The 22,772-nt window shown below is 58.7% G+C and overlaps 2 protein-coding genes across 4 annotated transcripts; both read right to left on the bottom strand.

The window, feature by feature from the left end:
- Positions 1-94: 94 nt before the first annotated feature.
- RAVER1 (ribonucleoprotein, PTB binding 1) lies at positions 95-14,394 on the bottom strand. Of its 3 annotated transcripts, XM_059388978.1 has the most exons (14): positions 14,008-14,394; positions 12,422-12,488; positions 9,648-10,117; positions 6,045-6,236; positions 5,740-5,869; positions 5,296-5,390; positions 4,454-4,541; positions 3,943-4,154; positions 3,753-3,846; positions 3,541-3,677; positions 2,707-2,781; positions 2,067-2,207; positions 1,590-1,673; positions 95-1,478 (listed from the first exon to the last, which is right to left on the bottom strand). In XM_059388978.1, exons 1-14 carry the CDS (start codon positions 14,275-14,277, stop codon positions 1,332-1,334), a joined length of 2,202 nt encoding a protein of 733 aa, XP_059244961.1. In that variant the 5' UTR covers positions 14,278-14,394; the 3' UTR covers positions 95-1,331. The 3 variants fall into 3 exon arrangements, with proteins under 3 accessions (XP_059244961.1, XP_059244960.1, XP_059244962.1); XM_059388977.1 differs by having other exon boundaries at positions 97-1,478; positions 3,541-3,846; positions 14,008-14,389; XM_059388979.1 differs by lacking the exons at positions 95-1,478; positions 3,541-3,677 and having other exon boundaries at positions 14,008-14,392.
- Positions 14,395-14,494: 100 nt separating this feature from the next.
- ICAM3 (intercellular adhesion molecule 3) lies at positions 14,495-21,491 on the bottom strand. Its single transcript, XM_059388980.1, has 7 exons — positions 21,138-21,491; positions 20,321-20,587; positions 16,462-16,767; positions 15,838-16,125; positions 15,233-15,487; positions 14,875-15,123; positions 14,495-14,778 (listed from the first exon to the last, which is right to left on the bottom strand). Exons 1-7 carry the CDS (start codon positions 21,217-21,219, stop codon positions 14,585-14,587), a joined length of 1,641 nt encoding a protein of 546 aa, XP_059244963.1. The 5' UTR covers positions 21,220-21,491; the 3' UTR covers positions 14,495-14,584.
- Between the last annotated feature and the right edge of the window lie 1,281 nt (positions 21,492-22,772).

A 22,772-nucleotide genomic window follows, 5' to 3' on the forward strand; every position in this document is an offset into this window, starting at 1 on the left:
GGGAGCCAGGCAGGCTCGCCCCCACATGACCTGCGGGGCCATCCCCGACTACCCACCCAGGCCCACTGTTTGTCCCAAGAACCAGCCAGCTCTGCTTTCTTTAAAACCATTTACTTACAAACTTTAATTCAGCAAAGGAAGGTCTGTGAGGGAGGACTGGGGAGACGACACCCCCCTGGAGTGGATGTGGACCCCCCAGAGTCAGGGGAGGGAAGCTGGTGGCCCAGCTGGCCAGAAGGGAGGGTCCAGGCCGACAGGTCCTGCTGGTAGGCAGGGGCAGAGCTTATCTGCATGAAGTTGCTGGACTGGGCACTGGGCCAACAGGAGGCCAGGAGGCCAGCTCCAGGTGATCTAGCCTGGGAATGGAGAGGCGGAGCTCATCTTCAACATGGGGGTAGCGGGGGAGGGGGTAGACAGCAGAGGCTCAGTGAGATGCACAATACCCGACTCCCAAAGACTGACAGCAAGACTGGTTTAAGCTGGCAGAGAAAACCTGTCTCTGCACCTAGGCCTGGGCAGGAAGGATGATAGGGTTGTTTTGCCAAGACCAAGGCTTTGGCCTTCTACTGTCCTCAGAGTGGGGACCCTGGGTAGAGGGGCCCAATCCCCAGGCCAGAGCCATTTGGTCCTGAGTCAAGCTTCCGGAGCTCGGCATCTAAGAGGCTCTGACCGCAGGTCCTGGGACCCGGCTTTAAGGCATCAGAAGGCAAGGGAACAGTGGCAGGGGCCTGGGGCCCCCCAGCTGGAATACAGGCCAGAGTGGGCAGGCAGGGGCAGGACACAGCCATGCCTGCAGCAGACATGAGAGAAAGAGGGCTGAGCTATTTCAAACCGAAAACAGTGGAATGAAGGCCCAGACATGCTGGACCTTGAAGGAATCAGAGCTGGGGTCGTCCTGGATTGTTTTAAAAAATAATACAAATTAGAAAAGGAAACAAAAGTCAATTGTCAAAGTTAAAAAAGGGACAGTCTCTGATCCTCACGGGAGGTCAGGGGAACCTCCAAGGCACTCGAAAGGCCAAAATACAGGAGTGACGAGGCAGGAGAGGACTCCCAGAGAGACAGACACAGGTGGATATGGGGGAGGGGACAGAGAGCAGGCGAGGGCCCCTCTCTCTTAAGGCTGTAGAATTTCCATGCCGGGAGCAGGCCAGAGGTGCACAGCGGCCCCCAGACTCCCCCACACTCCTTGGGTTCCGGCTGGTTGGTCAACAAAGTCTTTTCAGAGATTTTTCTATTACTGAAAGGGGGAAAGAAAAAACACAAACAGAACTCCAGAAAACCCAAAAGCGATTTGGTGCAGGCCCTTGAGCATCTCTGGCACTGGCCCCCTAGAAAATCCTCTTGCGCTTCAGGTAGGAATCTGCGTAGTGGCCCCCAAGGCCCTGGGAGTGCTGGCCCACGTAGCTGCCTTCGGGGCTGGGCTCGGGTGAGGGCAACAGGTGGGCAAAGCTGCGTTTCTGGCCACCCAGTGGGGTCTAGAGACAGAGGGGACGGGGTGGCAAGTCAGGGGCCATCCAGGGGCCACTGCTCCCCAGCCTGGCATGTGCTCGCTGCCACCCCCCACTCCCCCACCTCATGACCCGTACCTTCAGCAGGTGGCTGTGGCCATTGGGCCCGGGACCGAGTCCCAGGAGCCCTTCTCCGGAGCCCAGTGGAGAGGAGCCGACCGCCTGGGAGACATGGGAGAAAGATGGAATGGAAGAGGAAGCGGTCCCCAAGGGCCAGGGGAAGGGGTTTTAGGCTCGAATCCTGCCTCTGCCACTCATCAGCTAGGAGGCTAGGGGAGGAGGAGTTCTTTTTTTGTGAGCCTGTTTCGATCTCTGTCTACTGGGGTTAATATCGCCCACACCATAGGCCACTGGAGAGGGAGTGAAAGGTGACCAGGAAGGCTGGATATTAGGGGCAAGACAACGCAGGTGTGGGGAGGATGGCCTGTCTGAGCTCAGCCCTGCCTAGAACCCCACTCTGCCACCACCTCAGCCAGGACCCAGGGACCAAAGGTCACAGGAGCCCCTGTATTCTGGCTGTCCCTAGGGCAATTGGTGGCTGGGGAAGCTCCTCACCTTGTTAAGGTGGCTCTGCTTGAGGCCAGCCTGCAGGCCACTGGTGAAGTAGGAAGTGGGCGAGCCCGAATAGAAGTGGGAGAGGGTTCCCCCACCGCCCCCGCCGCTCCGTTCTCCGAAACCACTGGGTGGGGGGGACATCTGCAGAGAGGGGGCGGGCCAAATGAGAGAGAGGACTAGTTCCACCTGCTTTTGCAGACCCTCCAAAATGCACCCCCACCAGCTCCCTGGACACCAAAATGCCCCCTGCACCAGTGACTAGCTTTGGTCACTGGGACGAGCAGCATGATGGCAAAGGCAGAGGGGCCTGGCCTCCCTGCTTCCTCTGGGGAGTCCTGGGGCTACCACCACCATATGTGGGCCACTCTCACAGGGTGGTATGCTGGAGAATGAGCTCCGGGGGCTGGTCATTGTCCCAGCTGAACCCCCCACCGCCCCACCCAGTAACTGCTAGGTATGTGACTAAAACCAACGCAGACGACTGAGCCCCAGCTGAGCCACCAGGGAACCACCCGCTGGCCTCCGTGACGGAGAAATCAAGTATCTGCCGTTCTGAGCCACCAAGTGATAGGGCTGCTTGTTATGCGGCAAGAGCTGACTGATACACCCAGGAGGCAAGCTGGCCAGGGCAAGCCCTTACTTTGTGTCGGCTGGGTCTGTGAGGCCCTAGTGTGGGCTCCCGTGGGTGGGAGAAGAGCCGCCGAGGTCCCACATCCTGAAGGAAAGGGGGAGAAGCATGTTGGGTCGGAGTCCGTGCCAGCCTCACCCCTGGCTAAGTTCCAGGGCTCTGCTGCTCCCGGGGAAGTCTGGCCCCCTCCAGCAGGAGGCACACTCAACTGTGTGTGGGCAACTTCCAAGTGCAGGCTGGGCAGCTGGAAGGAAACAGGGTGTGCGTCCCACAGCAGGGAGGGCTTCCACATCAGCCCTGGAGGCGGCTGCTGTGAAGGCATGTGGCCCCCATGGGGGAAGGTGTTCACAGTGTTTCAGGAGCAGCTGCCCATCTGGGGTGTGTGAGGTCTTTTATACGTTAGCGTCAACATTTATCTCAGTTGTTATTTGTTTTTAATCCAGCGTGGGCCAAACAATACAGGGGGCCTGCCAGTGGCTGGGCTCCAATGGCTGACTGGGATTGGGGGCTGGGATCATGGAAGGAACAGCTCTCCAGGGACAGGGACAGGAGTCGGAGAAGGGAGAAGACAGAAACCAACAGGACACCGCGCCTTGTCTCGAAGAGCCAGAAGCACAGCCTAACGCCTCTCAGGAGAGACAAACAGAAAGCAGGTCTGATGTGCAGAGACAGACCTGTGACTCGGGGCAGGGACTGTGTGTGGCACCTTTCCCCCAATCTCCCTAGTGCTCGCCTGGCCATCAGCACTTGAGAAATAATGCTCTGGAGAATGACCTGCTCTAAGGGGACAAAGGGCCACAGCAGCGGCCCCCGGGAGGGCTGACCACACGGCGGCTAGGTACTCACCGAGGGGTAGTCGAAACCACAGCTGTCAGGCAGCCCTGGTTCAGGGGGCAGGCGGGTGCTGGCGAGAGGGCTGAGCAGGCGGGACTTGAGCTGGAAGGCTTTGCTGCTGCCGCCGCCGCCGCCGCCACCTCCAGGGGCTGGGGGGTTAGGCAGGTGGCCCTCAGCCAGGCGGCGGCTTCTCCCTGTGCCTCCCCAGCCCCGGGCCTCCTTACCCGCCAGGTTGCTGGCCGGGAGTAGGCTGTGTAGATTCAGGTAGGGATTCAGGGGGATCCGGAAGTCCTTTGGGGGTTCCCCCAGCAGCGAGACCTGTGGTGGAAGGGCTGGATTCGCGAGGGCCCCTGGCAGGCGGGGTCTGGCAGGGCAGGAGGCCGGATTGGTACTGGATACAGGGTGGGGCCTTACCCCAGGGGGTGCTGGCAGAGGTCCACTGTCTTTCTGGAGGCTCCTAAGGCCGGCGCCTCGGAGTCCCACTGGGGCCGGGGGTGGAGTGAGCTGGGCTGCTGGGGGACCCAGGCCTATGGCTTCCCGGTCACCGGCAGAGGGACCAAGGAGTGGTGGCAGCAGAGGTGGTGGCTTCCCTCGCCGGGGCGGCAGCTCCGGGGGCATGGCCCCCCCTACAGGGAGAAGGAGGTATTGGCGCCCAACCGGAAAGGACCCATCTTCCAGGGGTCCTGGGCCTCCCCTAGGACTGGGACCAGCAGGTACGCGGTGGGCACTGCGGAGAGCCCTCTAAGCACGTCACCTCCTAGGCTCCTTCCGGCCACACTGGGAGGTGGGGGCCCAAGTGACGGCTGGGGTCACTGAGACCCAGAGAGAGATGGGGTCATCCGCCCCCACCCGGTAAGGAAAGGGGCTCAGAAAGGGGGAGAGGGAACGGGTCCAGAAAGATGAGGAGGGGCAGGGTCTGTGTTACCTGCAGGCAGTTCCCCGAGGAGGGGGTTGGCCGGCTGGGCCCCAGGCTGAAGGGCGCCCAGGGGAGAGTCTCCCAGGATCCCAGGCTTCTGGAGACAGAACACAATCGGCTGGAGATGGGCCAGCGTGGCCCGGGCAGGAGGCACCCAGCACGCCCAGACCGCAGGCCCAGCCAGTCACAGGCACACATGGACATGGGCTCCCACATCCCAGCCATCACCCTTCCGGCCACCCAGTGGTGACAGAGGGCCTCCAGCACACCAGGCCCCGGGAAGACCCGGGGACATGCACCTTACGCTCAGGATGTCAGGTCCCACCACCCTGCACTGCCAGCCACCGTCAGACACACATAAGATGACGGTCCTTCCCAGGCACACACTGTCCCACACCCGGTCCCCTTGCTGATGATCAGGGAAGCACAGTCTCCAACGCAGGGTAACAGCCACACGTGGAGCCACTTTCAGCCCCACAGGCCCCTGAGGCTGTCAGTGATGGTCACACACCCCCACGTCACTGACTTGACCCTAATGAACCAAACCGGGTAGGTCAGCAGCATGTGTGTGAATGTGTGTGTACAGGGGTGTGTGTGTGTGTTATCTTGGTCTGTACAGGTCTCCATGTCTGTGCGTTGAGAAGGTGGGAGTGAAACACCAGCAAGCGACTCTCCTGTGAAGCCTGGACTTTCTCTCCCAGACTGTGTCATCGCCGGAGTCCTGAGCACCTGCCTTCACCCCACCGACGAGAAGCCACTGGCACATGTGAGCGGGGTGTGACGTGGACCAACATGGAGCCGGGGCGTGCGTATGGATACGGAGGGCCCAGGGCCGTGGGCCGTGCAGTTACCTTCTGACTCTGGGTCTGCAGGGCGAGCTGCAGCAGTGCGGTGGACAGGGCGGGCCCGTTGAGCAGCGGCATGGCCGGAGGTGCGCCCAGGAGGCCTGGGGGAGATCGGGGAGTGAGCGGTGAACCCAGGATGGAAGCGCCTGCCCCCGTGAAGCACAGCCCCGGGCTTGAAGCTCCCTGAAAGCAACCAATATCCCCCAAAAGAGGACCAGAAGGAGAGTGTGCCGCAGGGAGGGATGGCCCTTTCACTAGCCTGCCTCTCTGCTGCTAGCTCTGCTTCCCCCAGGAGGGGCTCGGGGCCCTGCTCCCTCTGTGGTGCTCTCCTCCAGCCCCTGCTCATGGGCTCGAGTCACTTAGCAGTTGGATGGGAAAACAGTCCATGGAGGCGCCGGGTTCCAAGAGAGCTGGGGACCCTGGCCGCCACTTTGCCTGGCCCCACCTTACCCTGCTTGCCCCCTGCACTGCCGTGGAGCAGGGGGTTCAACAGCAGCTGGAGGGAGGCGGAGGGCCCCAGGTTGTTGAGCAGCTGCAGGAGGTTGGGCTCGGGCAGGAGCCCTTTGCCCCGATTGAGGGCCTGCAGAGAGAGAGGGAAGAGCGGCTTAGAGCCCCGCCGGGCCGCAGGGCCGCGGGCTCACCCGTCCCTCTCATCCTGAGTCCAGCTGACACCCTGACTTTTCAAGAGAGGAGGGTCTGGCCCCTGGGTGCCCCACCCCCACCCCCGGGGGCACACCTCCCAGGCACGCACTCACCGTGGCCTGCGCAGCGATGAGCGCAGCCAGCATGCTGCGGCCGGGGGGCCCAGGGGCACAGAAGGAGACGCGCAAGTGGCTGCCCCCCAGCGCCAGGCCGTCCGCCCGCTGCTGTGCCTCTTCGGCCATCTCTGCAGTCTCGTACTCCAGCACAGCGAAGCCCTTCAGCTGCCCATCCTGGCCGTATGCCAGCTGGCGGGGGAGGGGGGCAGGGGGTGGGGAGGAAGATGTGAGCACCCAAGTGGTAGTGGCTGCCCTCATGTGAAGTGACAACAGTGCCCAGACTTGGCTCCTCCTGACAGGGAACCTCTCCAGACGGGGTGGGTTTTTAGATCTATACTCTTCTGAGCCCTGTTCTTGCAACAGCTCATCGAATCTTCTGGATGGCCCTAGGAAGCTGCATCCTACCCATTTTTCAGAGCGGACAACTGAGGCTCAGAGGTTGACATGCCCAAGGTCACGCAGCTGGTTAGAGCACAAAGCTGGGATCCACCTCGCATGGGTCAAGTCCCCTGGGCCTCAGACCAGCGCCACCTGGGGACTCTGATGGGGACCACGAAGCACACGAAGGCGCAGGGAGGTGGAGTTACAGAGCTGTGAAGGGGTGCTGGGGTGGGGAGAGATGGGTGGCTCTGACACTGCTCCACTGAGCCTCAGGCTGAAGACACGCAGCCAGGGCTGGAGAGAAAGGACACAGCTTGGGGGTGAAACACGTGGCCTCCAAGCTCGGGTTCAAGACCAGACGTGTCAGTTGAGAGGGAAGGAATACAGCCAGTCAGGGCCCCAACCTCTCCTGACAGCAACCTGTGGGTTAGGCCCACAGCCCCTTATGCAGACTCTGCGGTCAGATGTGTCCCAGGATGGAGACGTTTTTGGAGGATGCTGCATGTGCTGTGTGTCACGTGTCCGTTCCCCCACCACCCGGGTCTGTCTCTGCAGCAAGACACAAAGATAAAGGCCACAGGTACCCTCCTCCCCACCCCCGTCAGGTCAGGTCAGGCTGTGCCACCATGTGAGCCTGCCACCTGCTCAGGGAACAAATGGGCACGGTGGGTGCTGTCCCAGGGCAGGCATATCCCAGGCGAGCACCCGGTCGGACTGTGCCCGCCGCAGGCTGGGTGCCATGGGGGCTGGCCCAGCACGTCGCAGAGCCTGGCACGGGCAGCGCTCCCACTATGCAGGGGAGGAAACGGGTTCCGACAAGGGCAGTCCCTGGCCTGGGCCACAGAGCCGGAGCTGGGAGCGGACAAGGCCATGCTGCTGCCCTCAAGAAACCACCTGGGCGGCTCTGGCCGTTTCAAGAAACAGTGATGCTCCTTGGTCCCCAGCGATGCATGTCCATCCACAGAGGACAGCAGGGCCCACGAAACGAATATGGGCATCCCTGACAGCAGTGAGAAAGCTGTCTTACGTCTGAGCATGAAAATATTCCCAAGACCAAGCGGAAGAACCAAACTAAAGCAGGCCCGGCTGTATCTGGGTCAGGCAGAGGGCAGCACAAGGACATCCGCACGCATCTGCTTGAAATGCGTGGTAGAATCTCGCCGGAAGGAGACACCATAACCGGCTCTGGGCAGGGGCTGCGGGCAAAGCCGCCTTCGCCACTGACCTTCTGCACCTGCTGAATTTCCAAACAGGACTGGACTGTCCATTCGCAAAAATAAATAAAATGGAGAAGGCTTCTGACAACACCCAGAGCCTTGGGATACCTGCTTTATTAGCGTCTACAGCACCACTGGAGACCGGCCCACGAAGGGCTGGCAGAGTGCACAGAGTGGGCCGCTCGGGCGCTGCCTGATGGGCTCAGCTTGGTGATACTGAGAATGACACTCCCCACCAGGACGGCCAGTTCCCAGCTCTGCGTCCCGCCTTCTTGGAAGGTGAGGGTGCCCCACTCAGGACTGGGGGACCCTGGGGTCAGCGGCTGGACCTCGACCCCTAGGGCCCTCTTATTGGCAGGCTGGTGTGGGCACCTCACTGCACATGCCCAGCCCTGGGCCTCGCTCTCCTCATCTGTGAGCTGGGGCCAAAAGGAACCCACCTCTAAGGGTGGTTGTGGGGATTCCAGGAGACGCTACTCCCCGGGGGCAAGGAAGGGAGGTGCTCTCGGCGTGCCCCCGCTCCGGGTGCCCAGGTAGGGGGGCTCCGGCTGTCAGCCTGCCTCTACTAAGCACTTCAGCTTCGCCTCTGACCAAGGCCCAGATGCACATCTTCTAACAAAATGTTCTCTTGCAGGGGAAGAGAGAGAAGGGTCAAAGGGCAAGTGAGGCTTCACGGCTCATAGAGAGGGAGAGTAAGGCTCAAACCTCAACGTGCCTCACTCCTGAGTCCGGCCTCCATTCAACCAGGACACGTACTCTAAGTGGAACCATGAGCAAGGAGCCATTTACAATAACTCAATCACAAATCACTGCTAGCCCCATTTCCAGATGGGGAAACTGAGGCTTGGAGCGAGAACTGATCGTTGGTCAAGGCCCTGCTGTCCCACCCCCGCAAGACAGGACAGGGCTGCCAAGCTATGTCATCTGTGTCCTGAGCCCCCCACCCGGACCTAGCATGTGGCAGGTACATCACGGAAGGCAGCAGCGTGACCAATTGCAGAGTGAGCGAGGCACGGGCTTTCTAAGACAGTGGAGTCCCCAGGCACCAATACTCCATTTACATGAGGGAAGCGGGAGCCGCCCCTGGCCACAGAACTGGGGGGATATGGGGTTAGAGCCTGTACGGCAGCTCCGTCAGGCTGCCTGGGGGCCCCTGGAGCCAGGCTGTGGCCTTCCAATCCTGGCCCTGCCACGCCCCTCTGGCTGTACAGCCCCGGGCAGGGCACTTGAACTTGTGCCACCTGAAAACGGGGTTATTATCTGCCTCCGTGGGCGGTTCTAGGATGAAGGGATTCTCAGCAACGCGCTCAGCGGGTACTGAAGGAGTGCCTACGCAGGGCTCTGTGGGTAAGAGGAGTGGGTCTGGCCTGCTCTCACACCCCCGTGCCTGCCACAGGGCCAGCCACGCACACTGGAGTGCATGACACATGCCACTCGGATGAAACAGATACCGTTCTGCCGACCTGACGTGCCGAATCCCTTTTTACGGAAGGAAACTGTGACTCAGAAAGTGACTGACTTGCTCAAAGCCACAGGGCAGGGCTGGAATCTAGCCAAGCCGGACGTCCTGACCTCCAGGCTCACACGGGACTGTGGCTGTCTTCGGATAGCCTCCCCAAGGCCAGACCCGGGAGCCACGAGGCCCCTCTGCAAACGTCTGAGGAACACGGGAATGGGAGAGAGAGGTGACCAGCCTCGCACCCAGCTCTCTCAAAAGCGGCCTCACCTGCACTTGATAGGAGGCTCAAGGCCACCAAGGTTCAGCAAGTCGCTAAAGGGTGCCCAGGAATCTAAACCCCAGCCATCTGGCTCCGGGCTGGGCTGTCACCCACTACACCACGTGGCCTTTCTAACAAGAACCCCATTCAAAGTGGCACTGCCGCTGCTTTACTGAAAAGGGACTCAGGAGATTAGAAAAGGCAGGTGACTCCAAAGGGCCCATCCGAGGCACTCTGTCCCTGGCCCCGATCCCCCAGGCTCCTGCACCAGGCCCAGGGCTCACCTGGCAGAAGGTGGGCGTGTGGACGGCCGACAGCGCCCGGCGCAGGGTGTCCACGTCGCTGAAGCCGGGGGGCAGGCGGTCGACACAGAGGCAGCGGGAGTGCAGCAGCACGGGGGTCAGCTGCCCGGCGTCCGTCCAGTGCACGTAGAGGGTGCGCGGGCCCAGCGGCTTGCCCAGCAGGTCCGACTTGGCGCGGGCGGCCGAGTCCTTCTTCATGTACTCCGCGAAGCCATAGCCCTTGGAGTGGCCGGTGCGCTCGCTGTAGACCAGGAAGCAGCGCTCCAGGCTGCCGAAGGGCCGCACCAGCTCCTCGAACTGCTGCTGCGTGAAGCTGGGGGGCAGGTTGGCCACGCACAGCAGCGCGTCCGTGGGCTGCAGCTGCACCGACAGCTCGCGCTCCCGCAGGCGGCTCTGGTGGAAGGCGCTGATGGCAGCCTCTGCCTGCTCCCCATTCAGCAGGGTCACGAAGGCTGCAGCGGAAGGGGGTGTAGGCTCAGGAGGCACCCTGAGGGGCAAGCCCCCCCCCCCCCTCCCTCTATACCGTGCATGACCTCAGAATACCTAACAACCAGAACGTGTCAGAGACCGGCCGAGGGAATGGCTGGCAGCCTTGAAGCCCGGGTGCGGGGCCCTCCTGCCTCCCTGAGCCCTGCTCCCTGCTCTCGTCCCCAATCCCCACCCACAGCAGGGCTCACCCAGTGTGTGCCTGGCTGGGTCCTACATGCATCTAACTCGGGGGCTGTGTGGCAGTGGTTCAGGATGTAGTCGCTGGGGCCTGGGCTTCCAGTCCAGCCCCTGAATGGCTCTGGGGAGCTCTGGGGTCTCAGTTTCTTCATGGGAAACGAGAGAACTTACTCCTGACCACCCCCGTTGGGCCAGCAAGGAAACAGGTCCAGAGCAGTGCCCCCTGCCCCCATCAAGGAGCCTGGACTTGAACCCAGGCAGGCAAGCCCCAGTGCCCTGCTCTGCACCCTTCCTTTACCACCTTTCCGGGCCACCAACACCTCTCATATCCAGTCCCACCGCCATGCCTCGTTTGCTCTCCACCCAGCAGCCACAGGGAGCCTTTCAAGAGGATAATCAGATGGCATCGCGTCCTCGTCTAGGGCTGGTTTCTCATTACAGGGGCCAGTGGGTCCTGTGCGGCCTGGCCCACCGGCCTTGCTGAACTCCTCTCCCATCTCTTCACGGCTACTTCCTGGACTGTGCCACGCCCACTCAGCCCCGGACCTTTGCTCCCGCTTTTCCCTGAGCCTGGAAGCCAGACCTCCATGCTGCTTTGCCTGGTTAACCCGATCTGCCCTTCAAACATCACTTCCCCACAAAGCCTAGCCTGACTTTTCCTGTTGCAGATCTGGAGCTTCTGGTCGCGTGTGTGTGCGTGCGTGTGTGTATACATGCACGCGTGCAAACCTCCATGTTTGCAGCTATTTGAATAACACCCTTGTCTGCAGACTACAGACTATTCTTCACTCGATTAACAGTTATGTACCCGGTAGCTGGCATACAACATTCAGTCACCACTGCTGGAAGAGTCTATCAATGAGAATGTCAGTTAACCTCCAGATCCCTGATGCCCGGCAAACACACATACTAGGTGCTCAGTAAATACTTTTGATGCACTGCCTCCACCTATATTAATAAGCACCCATTAGGTGCCAGGCACCCCCAGCTTTTTAGATATTTTAACAGGTTTGGTCTCGTGGCTAACCCAAGCAGGTCATGCCCAATTTGCAGGTGAGAAACTGAGGCTCCAGAGGGTAAATCACTTGCCTGGGGCCACAGAGGGTGGCCAGACCAGGACCTGAACCCAGGTCCGTTTGCCTCCTGCACCCAAGATCTGAACAACTTTCCTAGCCTGCCCGGTGGGTCGCAAGGAGTTACCTGTCCTCAGCTCCTCACCCATCTTACACACTGCAAGGAAAGGCCCCAGTAGATTTAATACTGGCACAATGCCTGGCAGGCAGACACCCACAGTGAGCCTCCCATGCCTGGTGGGCGGGGGAAGAGGGAGCGCCAAGGCTGACAAGACCCCTCCTTGTTCTCAGGGAGCCAGCCACGAAGTGTAGGAGGCAGGTGAGCGAGAGAGTGACAAGAGCCCAGCGTGACAGTGCTATGATGGGCGGGGCGTTCGGAGCACAATGCAGAGCTGCCCGATGCCGCCCGGATGGCACAGTGGACAGCTAAAAGCACTGGCAGAGGGAACAGCCGAGAACATGATGGGTGCCCAGGGGGACGGTGAGGCCGGGGCCCATCCCTGCACCATAGTGTCAGCAGGAGCCTCAGAGATGTTGAAGAGAGAGAAGAACAATGAAGGTTACACCTGGATTTGGTCAGATTTTCAACTGGATCAGAGCTGGCTACTCGGGGGAAGACATGAAATCATAGGGGCAGACGAATCAGAGGGATGCTGCCTTTTTGGCAGAGACTGGGTCAGATGGAAATTGAGGGAATTAAGGGATGCCAATTGTTCTGGAGGACTTGAAGGAGAGGACCAGACTAGGCCTGGGTGACTGGCTGGCTGGGGGGAATGGCATGGGCAAGTGGGGAGCCCAATGTTCAGGTATCTGGCTAGGCAGCCCAGGGGAGGAAGGCCAAGGCTGCCCCACAATGGGCACCCAGGATGAGAGGCAGAGTGGGACAACAGTCTGTCCTATATGGCCTAGGGGACAATGTTGGGCCTGAGGTTCAGGACAGGAAATGTTGGGCCTAGACCCTCCCAGTTTCAGGGACTGTCACCTCCTGCCACTAGCCCAACCCACAGCCGCACAAACCTGTCCCTTTGTATTTGTCCACAAAACAGTACTTGAGCTCATAGTCGCTGAGCAGATCGTGCACTTCCTGTGGAGAGAGAAGCCAAAGGATAGAGTCACCAGGGGCTGAAGGCACCCACCCAGAGCCACCTCCACATGGACCACCTATGAAAGCAGATCAATCAGCATACCCATCTCACAAACGAGGGAACACACACAGCCAGGATTCAGAGCCTAGCTGCAGACTCCATGCTTTGAACTAACACAACACAACTGAAGAGTCAGATGGGTCTGAGTTCAAGTCCCAGGTCTGCTGTATGTCCTTAGGGAAGTAACTTCAATCCATCTGAACCTTGGTTTGCAAGTCTGACTCTTTCCAACATCCCAACAAATTGGGCATTAACCCATTTTGTAGATGAAGAAACTGAGGCTCAGGGATGCAAAGAAACATGTCGTAGGTCATGCAGCTGGTCAGGGCAGCAGAGAAAATGCCAGCCAGGGGGTACCTAACTGGGGACACTGTGTACTTAATAAGACCACAGTGCATAGCTTCACATGCCTCCCAACTTCCTCCTGCTGACAGGGCTGGCCTTCTGGTAAGCTAGCTTCGTGAGCAAACTCTGGGGCCTGCTACTGCCAGACACACACCATGTACCCTGAAGAGAGTGTTCCCAACTGAGAGATGGTAGGCATTAGGAGAGCCAGCTCTAGGAAAAAAACAGACCATGCTTAGTGGCACCTGCCCCAGGTGTGTCCTCAAGTCTGCCCCTCACCACACTCTGAGACCCCACCAGCCATGCGCCTACTCGTGGTTAGGGAGAGTCAGTGGCAGATGTGCACGTGGGTCAGAGAGCAGAGATTTCTCAGCAGCAAGGAGAAAGAACCCATCCCACTGTGGCAGGGCAGGGCCGACTAGATGCAATCTCTTTGGGTCCAAAGAGCACTGGGAAGCCCTACCCCATGTAGGCCCCAAAAGAAGGGCAGCCCTGGCCAGATCAGTCAAGGGAGGGGTAACAGAACAGTGGGGGAGGCCTGCAGGTCTGTGACCTGGGGGAACTAGACTCAATTTTTCCGCATTAATCCAGATGCTTTAGGGGAAGAAAGACCCCAGGAGCTACTACAACTTCCGATGTCGCAGAGGGGTCGATAAGCGCGTGCTATAGAAAGGTATACTCCAGTGAACCCTGAAACTTCTGGATACATCCCGCCTACCCATGGGAGAGGGGGTGGGGCAATACACAATCAGAGCAGGGAGCAACTGCCATCCATACTTCCACAGTCCCAATATAGCAGCTCATTCACAATCCCCCAACCAGGCCAAAGTTGCCCGCCCCCTTCCAGTTCCCCGCCCCCCTTCAATCACTTGGTTTCGTCCAAGCCTGTGGTCGCCCCTAGCAACGTCCTCCCTCAGTCCAAAGTTGGTTTCTCCCTCCATCACTGCCCACCCCCACCCCCACATCCTGCTCTTGGTTTCTCCCGATCCCGCACTGATCCCGCGCTTGGACTCTCCCGCCGACGCCCCCAGCGCAGGCCAGCGTTGGTGTCGCCCGGTTCCCCCCGCGCACGCGCACGGTGGTATTTCCCGCCACGCTTCCCCCCCCCAATACCTGGTTGGTCACGTCCCCCGGGAGGCCCCGGATCAGTATCTTGCGGCGGTTACGGAACTGGCGCTCGGTATGTTCTAGGCGTTTCCGGATCTCCTCTGGATCTAGCGGCGGCAATTCTTCTTCGGGCGCCCGGCGCTCCGCGGCATCATCAGCTTCAGCCTCGGCCCCAGCCTCCGGGCTCAGCAGGGGCCGGTGAGTAACGGACACGTCGGCCGCCATCTTGGGAAACCCGGCGCCTTCTGGGACCAGCGAGCCTGGGCGGAGCGGCATAGAGCGGCAACGAGGGCACGCCCGGTGATTGGCCAGGATAAGCCCCGCCTCCTTTCCCACCCCCTCAGCCCATTGGCTAAGGCCCAGCCCGCCTCTCAGCGTTCAAGCCGCGTCTGGGCACCACAGGCTCCACCCCTTGCTGCCACAGAGATGTCACTCAAGGGACGCCAAGCGCAGTGGGTGAGCTCCTCAGCACACGTGGAATCAAGCCACAGACTCCGGATTTTGAGAGCTTTATTGGTGCGGAATCCGGGGATACAGTCAAACCCCCCATCGTCTTTGGTCCAGCATTCCCCCAGCTGGAGATTCAGGATGGATCCTCCCCCACAGACTCCTCGGGCTGCCTAGACGTCAGGGGAAACGAAGTGCTCCCCTGGTTCACATGGTAGATGCCACCATGCCTATGGACCCGGAAGACGTACAGTAAGGCAGCGCAGATCGTCACCACGCCCAGGACCGCTGACATCCCCAGGACGATGCTGACGGCGCGGGCGTTCCGATCTATGCAGAGAAGCAAGAAATAAATACACACGCTCTGCCGCCCCACGCCCCCGCCCGGGCTTGCCCGTCTATACCCGCGGCCCCATCTTGGCTCACCCAAAACGTTCATCACCACAGTTATAGTGTGTGTGCCTCGTGAGCTGGCCGCCTTGCAGGAGTACGTTCCATTATGATTTAACCTGACGAGGAATGGGATCCCGATGGGCACCTCGAGCCGGGAGCCTTCCTGGAAACAGTGCAGCGTGGGGTCCGGGTTGCCCCGAACCTGGCACTGCAGGACATGGGTAGTCCTATCTTTCCACGTCAAGCGTTGAGGACATTTGGCTTGGTCAATCTTGGGACCGTCTGTGGATCAGTCCAATGATAAGACACACTCGAGGCACAGTGGGGCAAGGGAGAGACTTCCCACCAAACCAGGAGAGCAAGGGTTTAAAGATCAGAGTGACCTACTCACACAGGACACGCAACTGGACGCTGCTGTTTCTGTGTAAGATCTCCCCATCCACCCGGAGGGTCGCACTGCAGAAGAAAATGCGCCTGTCCTCCGTCTCGGTGGCGTTTAGCTGAAACTGGACAGGCTGTCCAGGGACCGGAGCTGGAATTCCATCCAGCGTGACCTGGACTCGGGGTCCGGCCAAGCAAGTCACAGTCACTGCGGTCCCCTCGGGGGCGCTGGGCTCACTCAGGTTTAGGATGGGCCCCTGGAAGCCTAAAGACGGGACATTTCCCAGGTCACTGACCACGCCCCTCACATAGGACTGTCCCCGCCCTCCACCTGCCTCTTTCTTGGAGTATCCAGGCCATGCCTTTATGCTACTCTGTGCGACGCCCCTAGCCCCCGCCACCCCCGCCGCCCCAGTCCAGCTTGGGGTAATCTTGCTACATATACACCCTTCGGGTAATTTAGGCCTCGCCCACACGACAACCCCTTCCTCTCTGCTGGCTCAGACCCCACCTCTCCAGTTTAGTCTCCGCCCTATATATGTCGCTCCGTTCCGGATACTGACGCCCCGCCCCTTGTCTCCGCGGGCCTGCTGTCTTGGCTCCGCCCCCTCTTACTGTAGATGGTTATGTTCTCCCGGGCCTCCCAGCTGACGTTGGCCAATGTCATGTTGCAGACAATCTCCTGGGCACCCTCCTGCTCTATACTCGCTGTGGCTGTGGCTGTGGCTGTGATCGTGTTCTCGTGACTCTCGACTGTAGAGTTCAGCGTCTGGTTCCCCAGCGCCAGGTGGACCTGGACCTCAGAGGCGGGGAACAACCCGTCCAGGGTGCAGTTCACGGACCAAGTCGTTCCTACCTCCAAGAACCGACGGACAGTGAGGTGTGGAGTGGTCGCGGGCAGTGCTGGGGAGAAGGGCGGACGTGAGCAGGAGGAAGGTCTCCCAGAGCCCTGGGCGTCCCTTTCCCCATGAATGCTCACTGTCCCGAACCAGGGTCCTTCTTTCCCAGGATATCTTGTGGCCTGGCTCACCCACTTCCCAGGACACACCCCCTTACACTTCTCGTTAGTTACCGGGCCGTGAGTCTCCCAGCTGAGGCTGCACAGTCCTCAGTGGCCAAGGGCATCCCTTCCCAGAAGCCGCTGAGGTCCAGTCCACTCCATTTGCAAGAAACCTCCCGGCCAGGGTACCCCTTCTCTGGCTCAGCTCATCACCCACCCTCTGCAGTCTCTTCCCTCACCAAAGGTTTGGAGCTGCCTGGGGGCCGAGCTGTTCTGGAACAATCCCAGCCCTCCGGGCCTCAGGTCCAGTTCCGTGCGGCAGGAGAAATTGGCGAGGTGGTCGTCTCTGCCCGCCAGCACCGTGACCGTGACCTCGGCGGGCTCCCCGACGGCGGGCTGCCGGCTCAGCTCCTCCTCCCCGCGGAGCAGCACCACGGTGAGGTTTCTCCGGGGCGCCCCGCCTGCCACCTGGCAGCGCAGGGTGAGGTTTTCTCCCACGGGCTGCCAGCGGGGCAGGGGTAACAGCTCCACTCGCTCCGGGAACCCTGGGGCGGGGTTGGGAGTGGGGAGTGTTGTACTCACCAGCCAGCCCTACAGCTCCCACCCCAGGGAGCGGAGAGAAGGCTGAGGTGGCCCAGGGCAGAACTGAACTTTGAGTTAATAAATGGGGAGGGCTGAGTACTGTGCCAGAAGTGTTTGCTATTGTCCTTAACATCATGATTATTATTTCCTGTTTTGTGGGATCCCTTGCCAGGAACTGAAAGAGAAGTCAGTTTCTATTCTGTTCCTGAGAAATTCACAGTTGAGAAAAAAAAGGGGGGGGGAGGGGACTAATTTATGACCACTGACAATGTTATTAGTACTTATAAAAGTTCCTGTTTATTTAGTGTTCCTTAGACTTTCCAAATGTCATCCTCCTTCCCGCACGCAGCAACCACGCGAAATCTCTGTATCCTTCTGCTTTACGGTTGAGGAAACCAAGGCCCAGAGAGGTGAGAGTAAGGTGATCTACTCAAGGACACAGAGCCAGAAAGGGTTAGAAGGTGAGTCACCCAAACTCCAGGCCCCTGTGTGTTTCCCTGCCTCCTTGATGTCACAGCCTGGGACTCCCACAGCCCACCTCCCAGCGTCTGGCCTGGACTCTGGCCTTGGCCTTCTCAGTCAGTCCCAGGCACTCAAGGCTCTTCTGGGGCAGCCTCTCAGGGTGCCCTGGCACTGCCCTGAGGGACTGCACAGCCCCAGGCTGGCTGGGTCTGCTCCCAGCGGCAGCTGCAGTGCCCCTCCTAGGCATGCGGACCAAACCCCGGACCCCCTTCGGGAAGCATCTTGGGCCCTCGACAACTCAAGCCTGGATCTCAGCTATCACACGGAGGCCAGTGCACCGGCTGCTGTGAAAAATAGCTAACATCTTCCTGCAGGTGTCCCCCGCTTTCCAAAAGTTCATGACTCCACTTTGGTGAAAGCCCAACATTAATTAGCACCTGTTTTCACTAAGCAGAAGAACTCAGAAGAGGATTTCCGCTTTTAAGAAAAATAGCCAGGGGGCGCCTGGGTGCCTCCATCAGTTAAGTCTCTGCCTTCCTCTAAGGTTGTGATCCCAGGTCCTGGGATGGATCCAGCCCCACAATGGGCTCCCTGATCATCAGAGAGCCTGCTTCTCCCTCTCCCTCTGCCCCTCCCTCGGCTCGTGGTCTCTCACTCTCTCTCTCTTTCAGATAAATAAAATCTCTTAAAAAAGAAAAGGAAAGGAAAATGGCCAGGGACGCCTGTGCACAGTCGGTTAGGCCTCCAGCCCTGGGTTTCTGCTCAAATCATGATCCCAGGGTCATGAGATCGAGTACCACGTTGGGCTCTGTGTTCAGTGCAGACTCAGCTTGAAATTCTCTCTCCCTCTCCCTTTGCCCCTCCTGCTTGTGCTCCCTCTCAAATAAATAAATCAACCTTTAAAAAAAAATTGGTGAAAAGCATAGATAGCATTCAGTGTTGGTTTTGCAGGGAGGGGTTATAGGGCAGCAGATATCACGTCCAGTGGGAGGGTCGCCCAAGGTCCTTCCCTGGGATGGCACTCAGCATCCCAGCGGCGAGCCGCCGGAGCTCTGACCTGCGTCTGTGAGCATCAGGACTTTCTCCCCATTTATTTTGTGAGCCTTTTAGCAAAATGTGTCCGTAAGATGTATCAGAAAAGCCTAGGAGATGTTATTTTTGGCATCTGAGAATGCTCAAGATTTTCTTCAATAGAAATTGATTGCTTCTTCACTTTCCATCATTTTTTAAAAGGATTTTATTTATTTATTTGAGAGAGAGAGAAAATGCACACAAGCAAGGGGAGCAGCAGAGGGAGAGGGAGAAGCAGGCTCTCTGCTGAGCAGGGGGCCTGATGGGCTCTATCTCAGGACTCTGGGATCATGACCTGAGCTGAAGGCAGACACTTAAGGACTGAGGCCCCCAGGCGCACCCACTTTACATCATTTTGACTCACAAAAGGTTTCACAGGAGTGCTTTCCTTTGGAAGCAGGAGAAGCCTGTATTTACAATTTTAGAGTATTTAACAAAAAGGGCCCCCATCCAGCCTCAGGCACCAGGGGTCAGAGATGGTGGCCTGTGGGCCCATGCTAGTAACACTTGGGAACTCAGGGCTGGGGTGGGGTGGGACAGCCCCAACATGGAGCGTTTGCCGATTTCTGCAGTGTAAATACTCCTACTCTGGCTGCTTTTAAGCTAGCTACCCAGCGTGACTCAGGGTCTCGAACGGATGAGTGCGTTTGGCTTCTGTAAGCCAGGACTGACAGGCTTCCACAGAACGCTGGACAGAGGTATCTGGGACACACAGAGATCTGCACTTTACACAGAAATATGATACAAAGACATAAAAGCACAGACGTGTCCCGACACAGACCTCCACGCCCATCACACACAAATACACACCGACACAGAAACACACGCTCACAGAGACACACATAGGCGCAGATCCTGAGCCAGACCTACCCACACTCACATTCACATCCACACACGCCACAGGCACACACAAACATGCAGACAGACACTAACGCCTGTGTACACTCCACACAGACTCGCAGAGATGATGACACACGTATTTACATGCACAGACACGCACATGGGGACACAGACACAGGCGCACACACGGTCCCAAGCATATACCACACTTCTCTATGAAGGCTCCGCGAAATGGCCGGGACCAGGAGGGGCGTGCTCTCTTTTCTGATCTATTGGATTCCTTTAAATGCAGAGAAACTCTGGCAGGAAGCACAAGAGACTGGTAACAGGAGCGCCTGGGTGGCTCAGTGGGTTAAAGCCTCTGCCTTCGGCTCAGGTCATGATCCCAGGGTCCTAGGATTGAGCCCCGCATCGGGCTCTCTGCTCCATGGGAAGCCTGCTTCCTCCTCTCTCTTTGCTGCCTCTGCCTACTTGTGATCTCTCTCTGTCAAATAAATAAATAAAATCAATAAAATCTTAAAAAAAAAAAAAAAGAGAAGAAACTGGTAATGGTGGGGATTGGGGAAGACTCAGCTGTTAGGAGCAAGGACCTGAGAGCCAGATGACCAGCTTCTCCACTCGTGGGCTGTGAGCCCCGACAAGCGACTTGACCCCACTGAGCCCTCTGTCCTCATCTGCGGAATGAGACTTCGCAGATGAGGACAGAGGTTCCTCCCCCAGCCTGGGGCTGCTTACGGACTGAAAGAGCGCCCAGTGTCCACATGAAAACATCACAGCCAGCACTAGGAAGAATGGAGGTTCTGACTTTGATGCCTTTTTATAACTCTTGATTTGAAACCACATACATGATTTATTACCTGCCATAAGAAAGAAAAGAAGGAGATGTCGTCGAAAAAAGTGCTTGATGGGACCCAAGTAAATTGATTCCGCAGCTGTTGCCTTGGCATATGGTTGAGATGCGCCTCTCTCTCTACACACACACACACACACACATACACACACACACACGCCCAGGTCCACACTCTGGGTCAGAGCCCTGGTCCATCTCTGCAGACTCAGGGTTCCCTGCTCCCCCACACCCCTCGCTCTCTACCCCCCAACTACTGCCCCAGGCTGGTCCCACCTCCAGGCTCCGTCACTCACGGTACTCTGTGATGATCAAGAAGCCTATCATCTGAACACCATTGCAGAAGCCAGAGCAGAGGACCTGGGTGTCACCAGTCAGATTGAAGAGCTGGAAGGCCGCCCAGCCCAGGCCATTGCCCACAGGTTCCTTGGATAGGGATGTCTCTAGGGTGATGAGGTTGGGATTGGGGCAATCCGTACTGCAGTTGACCAAGAAGGACCCCCCGGCAGGCACCACGGGGCTCTGGACCTCCACCTTCAGCGGGAACTGCTGTCCTGGGGCACCTGTGGGGAGCAGAGGGACACTATGGGCCGGTGCCTCTCCCCAGCCCCCCACAGCGCCCCCCTCTTAACACCACCTCCCTGCGTTTGTGGCGCTTCAGTCCAGTGGGGAAGACAGATGATTGGTCAGGAATTGGGGAAAGCCCTGAGGAAGGCTAGGGGAGACCCTGATCCAGCCTGGAGGAGGAAGTGAGCCAACAAAAGCTTCCTGGAGGAGGAGGCAAATCGGGCCAGCTCTGAAGGGAAAGTAATAGGGGTGTTCTGAGTGAAAGGGAAGAGATCCCGGCAGAGGGTAGAGACAGAGGTCCAGGGAAGGAGTCTGTGGGTGGGCGGGGCAGGGCAAGTCACAGGGCATCAGGGAGCCCTGAAGGCCGAGGTAAACAGCTGCTCTGTTGAGGCCGCTGGGTGAATACCTGTCAGATGCGAGTTTAGGGAAGTGTTACAGGGCCAGGAGCGGGGTGAGGGAAGCTCTGCTTCATCAATTCCCGTCCCCACCCTGCCGGCCCTCTGCCAGTACCCCAGCTCCAGTCCTCCCCAGCCTGACTTGCCTCACCTGCGGGCAGCAGACAGCAGACGAGAAGCAGGGAGATGAGAGGAGTCCCGCAGGCCCTGGGCAGCAGCCCCGGGAGCACCATGGTGGCCAGCCTGTAGGAGAAAGTCGCCCTAATGAGGTCCAGGGCAGCCGGGGTGGGGGGAGTGGGTGTGGCCCCCACAGGACGGAAGCCCAGCCACAGTGTTACAACTGCAGAAGTCCAGGGGCAGCTCTTCCGGCCAGCCCCGGAGAAGAGCAGGGGGTCCGGAGTGGGGGGGGACCCCAGCGAGGTAGAGGCTGCTGGTGGGTCCCGGACGGTGCAGGCCTGACTCACACCGTGGCCCCCAGTGATCGACAGGAAATGCTAACACAGTTGGCTTCCTTCGCGCTCAGTACTAGGAAGCCTGGGGTGCGTTGGAGGAGGTGATGAGACGCCTCCTTCCTGCTGAACTTGGGTGAAGGGGGTGCTCGGTTTCCAGAGAGGAAGTTAACAGGGGATCTCCAGGCAGGCAGTGTCCTTGAGGTGATGAGGTGGGGTTGCACGAGGGCAGTGGAGGGACTTGTGGGCAGGGTCTAAAGACGTTAGCATGGGGACCTGATATTCCCAGGATGAGGCAAATAAGAGACTTGGGGGAGATAATGAGGGTGCCCTAAGATGAGTAGAGACATGAAAATGAACAGAAACCACGTTGAAGGGGCCCGGGTGCCTGGCTCTGTGTTGACTTGTCTGAGTGGCTACTGTGGGGGTGCTTTAACTCGGAAGATCTTAGAGGATCCCCCCATTTCCTGTGTGTCCTGCTGAGGCGGGGTGTTTGGAGTAGAGCCAAATCCTGGGCCGAATCCAGCTGAAGGTGCTACTTATAACTGGCCCTTCCCTCCATCCTCAAGAGCCCCCCTGCCTCCCCTTGCCCCCTCCTCCAGGGGCAGCAGCTTTCTCTACCCCAAAAAAAGGGTCTAGGGACCCAGGTGGGCCCTCCCACTTCCACCTGCTCCATCTCCCGAGCTTCGGACCTTGTCTCGTGTCTCCGATCTGAGCTCCAGAGAGGAACCTTGTTGAGGTCCTCGAGGGCAGCCAGCATCCACCCACTGTCCCCATCCCGCCCCCTGCTCTCTCAGCTGGAACATCTCCCCCCTCCAGTTGGGTCTCTCCCCTGCTGCCCTGCCCTGGGGGGTGGGGGGGCGGGGAGGTCGGGGGGGCCCCCCCCCCCATCCATTTCCCCTAAAGTCCTGAGAGGGCGCCTAAAACCAAAATCAAAAGTATTTGTAAGTAACCCTGGTCTCCCTCCCTTTTCTAAAGTTCCATTACGCCACTTGGCTTTTACGAAAGACCTACATTAGTACCTGTTTTTTTAACCAAAGGAAATCTGAAGAGAATTTTCCTTTTTAGGAGAAAAGATTAAAAGCGAAAATAGTATTCAGCATTGGATTCCTAGTGGACGTTACAGAGGACGGCACCCAACTACGCAGTGGGAGGGGCGCCCCAAGGCCTTCCCCGGGAGGACACTCAGCATCCCAGCAGCGAGCTCTGACCTGCGTCTGCGAGCATCGGGGCTTTCTCCCCATTTATTCTGGATCTGGGAACACTAACAATTTTTTCCACATAAATTCATAATTACTTCTTCACTTTAGGTCATTTTTGACTTATAAAAGGTTTCA

This window comes from Mustela nigripes, chromosome 2 (assembly GCF_022355385.1).
Source record: "Mustela nigripes isolate SB6536 chromosome 2, MUSNIG.SB6536, whole genome shotgun sequence".
Classification (NCBI taxonomy): Eukaryota; Metazoa; Chordata; class Mammalia; order Carnivora; family Mustelidae; genus Mustela; species Mustela nigripes.